Source organism: Silene latifolia, unplaced genomic scaffold (assembly GCF_048544455.1).
Source record: "Silene latifolia isolate original U9 population unplaced genomic scaffold, ASM4854445v1 scaffold_761, whole genome shotgun sequence".
In the NCBI taxonomy this organism is placed as follows: domain Eukaryota; kingdom Viridiplantae; phylum Streptophyta; class Magnoliopsida; order Caryophyllales; family Caryophyllaceae; genus Silene; species Silene latifolia.
This window is the reverse complement of record NW_027413672.1, coordinates 11,009-15,419: the sequence shown is the minus strand read 5'-3', so window position 1 is coordinate 15,419 and position 4,411 is coordinate 11,009. Positions and strand designations below refer to the sequence as shown.

The window sequence follows — 4,411 nt, the reverse complement described above, 5'->3', positions numbered from 1 at the left end:
CGAGAAAAGCATTAAGGGACAATATCGCCTAAAGAAGCATAAGAAAAATTCAATTTATTTGAACGACGAAATAGTGGAACACTTTGATCAAGCAACAAAAGATAATCCGCAACTGGAGAAAGTAAAATATTGTGCATCCTAGTTTTTCACTGACTAATTTTTTGTGTCGAATTTATTGAAGATGGCCAAAACAGAGAAGTTGGCAACAAAACATAGAAAGTTGTGTCAAGTATAATTGCATTAAGTATAGCTACTCTAGTGAGTCATTTTGCTTGATGGCAACACAATCCGTAACCAATGAATAATGAGTGTTTGGTTTCATTCAGTAATCCCGGTGAGTTGAAATAGCATGTGAAAGCTAGGAATAGATTTATAAAGGTTGAACCTTGATGACGGACATCAAACCAGTCTTGAACTGCAAAACACCACGGCCTTCGCTGTTAGGGTCAAGATTCTGAGCCATGGCATAGGCGTGCTCACAAACTAGAAACAATAATTAAATTAAAACACAGAAGAATAAGAATCAAAGTGAAAGGAAGAAAATAATTAAGGAATTGGGAATTGACGTACGTATTCGGGCGACATTAGGATCTTGGTCTTGAATTTCATCAGCAGTACGAAGAATATCATCAATAATTCTGGAATTAGCTAAAGAAGACGGAACATTTCCGGCGATACCGGCGGTATGTCTGCCGAAAGCGTCGAGACCACTCCGCCTGGCACTCCGTAACGCAGCCCTTACTAACCTCTCCCATAGTTCCTCCGCTCTAGACATGGAAGTGAGAATTGAGTGGTAGAGATTAAATTAGGGATGAAGATCATATACACAGTATACAGTATACAGTGTGAGTGAGTTCCCTTTTGAAAAGAAGAGATAATAAAGCGTCAGTGTGAGTGTATGTGTATGTATGTTCCGTCTTTCAAGTTTGAAGCCAAGCAAGCAGCAGAGAATGTCTTTTCTATTGTTTAATCGTGTGTCTTGTTTGGGCTTCACTATTCCACTTCAATTAGTCTCTCTTGTGACGGAGTATATCCGTCACAAGGTGAAGACGGGCCAAATCGATACCAAATAGAGTAATGTGGATACTGGTGGGGTTTGAATAAGCTATTGTTTAATATATTGCTTGGGAAAGATGAAAGAAAGAAATAATAAAGAAATGGGGAGCTCCCCATATTTCGTCTATTGTCAGTACATTAATTCAACTTTACCTTCTCTCTTCTCTCATCTCTCATCACTCTCGGTAAACGCACTCATCACTCTCACCTATCATCTACAACACAATAATCACAATAATACTCATTTTCTTAGTGTAACAGCTTCGTCCTTTTCACTAAATCTCTTCAAAAATTGAATATTCAATGGGTAAGAAGCAAATGGCGAGGAGGACACCCCAAAAGAAAACGATGGAAGGTATGATATTATTAAATTTATTGAATGTTGTTTGTTGTTCAATGTTTGGTCAGAAAAATGGTTTCTATTGTTAAAGAAATGGTAAAAAATGGTTTTATTGTTAAAAATTGTTGATGAACCGTGCATGCATGAGTAGAACTAAGCAATGCAGTTGTTGAACATGGTCATTTGAATTTACTAAAGGATGGTATCATTAATGTATTTAAAATCATATCAGGTTTTGTTATTAAGGATGGTATCATTAGTGTAATGGGGAAAAAAACTTCAGATCTGGTTTTGTTAGTGTTGTTTAGTATGCGATAATGTCAGGTGAAGTTGGGTTTTGTCTAGAAATTGTCATGGTAGTCAGTTTTGTCAGATTTGGTGAGATTAGGGTTATTGGTTTTGGTTTTTTTTTTTTGTTAAATGAATTAATTAGACCTGTCATTGTTCAGATGAGAAGAAAGCCAGAGGAAAGCAGACGATGCAGAAGGGAAAAGAGAAGGTGAAAACAGGGGTTTCATTTAGAGAGGCCATGGAAACAGATGAAAGGGAAGATAGTGATGCGTCTGAAGACATCTCAGAGGATACAGAAGACAGTGGTGAGGAGGGGAGCACGGCAAATGGTAAGCTATGTATGTGACCATTTTGATCTGCAAAAGTGACCACTTTAATTGTTAAATGTGACCCTGTTAATGACCAATTTATGCAGAAATGTGACCTTGTAAATGTATATTTGAAATTCTTAGCTGCAAAATGTAACCAATTTGGTGATATGAACTAACATTAACAGGGTCACATTTACCAGTTAAAATGGTGACATTGTTGTTATGTGTAAAATGTGACCCTGTTAATGTATATGTTAAATGCTTCTCTGCAAATTGTGCCCCATTTGGTGATTTGGACTAACATTAACAGGGTCACATTTACCGTTAAAATGGTGACATTGTTGTTATGTGTAAAATGTGACCCTGTTAATGTATATCTGATATTCTTATCTGCGAAATGTGACGAGTTTGGTGATTTGAACAAACATTAAGAGGGTCACATTTTTTAGCTAAAATGGTGACATTGTTATTATGTGTAAAATGTGACCCTGTTCATGTATATGTGAAATTCTTATCTGCAAATTGTGACTAGTTTGGTGATTTGAACCAACATTAAGTGGGTCACATTTATCGTTAAATAGGTGACATTGTTGTTATGTGTAAAATGTGACCATGTTAATGTATATGTGATATTCTTATCTGCAAAATGTGACCAGTTTTATGATTTGAACTAACATTAAGAGGGTCACATTTACCGTTAAAATGGTGACATTGTTGTTATATGAAAAATGTGACCCTGTTAATGTATATGTTAAATTCTTATCTGCAAAATGTGATCAGTTTGGTGATTTGAACCAACATTAAGTGGGTCACATTTACCAGTTAAATTGGTGACATTGTTGTTATGTGTAAAATGTAACCCTGTTAATGTATATGTGAAATTCTCATCTGCAAAATGTGACCAGTTTGGTGATTTGAACTAACATTAACAGGGTTACATTAAGCGTTAAAATGGTGACATTATTGTTATGTGTAAAATGTGACCCTGATAATGTATATGTTAAATTCTTATCTGCAAAATGTGACCACTTTGGTGATTTGAACTAACATTAACAGGGTCACATTTACCAGTTAAAATGGGGACATTGTTGTTATGTGTAAAATGTGACCCTGTTAATGTATATGTGAAATTCTTATCTGCAAAATGTTGACATGTAACCATTACAGCTGCAATATGTAGGTGTCTGTTGAGAACTCAGAATGGTGACATTCTGACTTAAGGAAGTAACATTTTTGTAATTGACCATCAAAGCAGTGATATGTAGGTCTGGATATTTCTGAATTTATATGTATATGAAATGGGCATTAAATTAGTGCAATATCCTTCTAATCTAAAGTTGTCCTTTTCTAGGCGCGTGTACTAAAATGGTACCGGTCAAAGAGAAACCAACATTTGGTGTCACGCTTGCATCGTCAAATGGCAGAAGAATTGAGTGCGGATCCTCCCCTGTCTCAGCAGAGTCGGCATCAGCAAAATGCAGTGGTAGGAGAAACGGGTGAAGCAGATGAAGAGACCTTGTCGCAAAAATTGGATAGCGACCCCGCCTTCTATGCCGACTTCATTGCCATGCTTAACAAGGTGGACGAGGCTATGGAGAACATGGTTATCCCGCCCTCTTTTAACTTGGGGATAGATGACATTGGACGGACACCAGCACGCTCATACGAGCTCAGGTACACTCGTGCTAGAGACCGTCAACCAGCAGTCCCCGTTTCAAATTGCCCTAAGGAAGTCCTCCGTCCCCCGAACCGTCCTAATCAAAAGCCTGCGGGTAAGAAGAAGTGAAGTAGTTGCAGCGGTCGTTAACAAGGAACTGTCGTTAACTGATAATGTTGTAGTATTTTGAGGACACAACTTTTGGTCCTTCCCTTCGGTGAAGGGGATGTTAAATAGTCCTTTTGTCAAACTCTTATGTGTAGACTGTTGGGGTATGTATTACCCGTACTGAAGTTAACCTTGGCATTGTGACATATGTGAACAAAAATGGTCACAATATTGTATAAAGTAGTAACATTTTGATGCTGACCATAAAAGTCAGCAAGTTATAAACAGCGGTTGTTATCATGTTAAGTTCAACTCGGAACGGTTAAACATAGGTGCATGTCTAACGTAGGATGGTCAGATTTCCAACAATGACATATGTCAGCAGTAATAGTCATTGATGTTCCCATGTTAACAGTTCAGTAACCATGTTAAATAATGGTAACATCCAACGGTGAATAGCCATTTATAGATCAACAAAAAGCCACTTTTGAAAGGTGGGAAAGGAAACTTTTTCAAAAAATGAGTATGAAAAAATATAGTGAAAATGACATGTCTCAAAATATTGAGTCCTCAAAATTTTTGAGTATGAAAAAAATGAGTATAAATATTTGAGTATGAAAAAATTTAGTGAAAATGACATATATCAAA

General features: G+C 36.7%; 1 protein-coding gene across 2 annotated transcripts; it reads left to right on the top strand.

Annotated features, from left to right (window-relative positions):
- Positions 1-1,010: 1,010 nt before the first annotated feature.
- On the top strand, positions 1,011-4,048 carry LOC141640347 (uncharacterized). 2 transcript variants are annotated; one of them, XM_074449156.1, is made up of 3 exons: positions 1,011-1,411; positions 1,846-2,016; positions 3,350-4,048. In XM_074449156.1, the coding sequence occupies exons 1-3, from the start codon at positions 1,360-1,362 to the stop codon at positions 3,496-3,498; spliced, it is 372 nt and encodes a 123-aa protein (XP_074305257.1). In that variant the 5' UTR covers positions 1,011-1,359; the 3' UTR covers positions 3,499-4,048. The 2 variants fall into 2 exon arrangements, with proteins under 2 accessions (XP_074305257.1, XP_074305256.1); XM_074449155.1 differs by having other exon boundaries at positions 1,846-2,025.
- Positions 4,049-4,411: the final 363 nt, after the last annotated feature.

Bases quoted from the DNA above. Each gene is read 5' to 3' on its own strand.
- LOC141640347 (XM_074449155.1), top strand. From the start codon at position 1,360: ATGGGTAAGAAGCAAATGGCGAGGAGGACACCCCAAAAGAAAACGATG. The intron at 1,412-1,845 runs GTATGATATTAT...GTCATTGTTCAG, and splicing joins CCAAAAGAAAACGATGGAAG to ATGAGAAGAAAGCCAGAGGA. The intron at 2,026-3,349 runs GTATGTGACCAT...GTCCTTTTCTAG, and splicing joins CACGGCAAATGGTAAGCTAT to GCGCGTGTACTAAAATGGTA.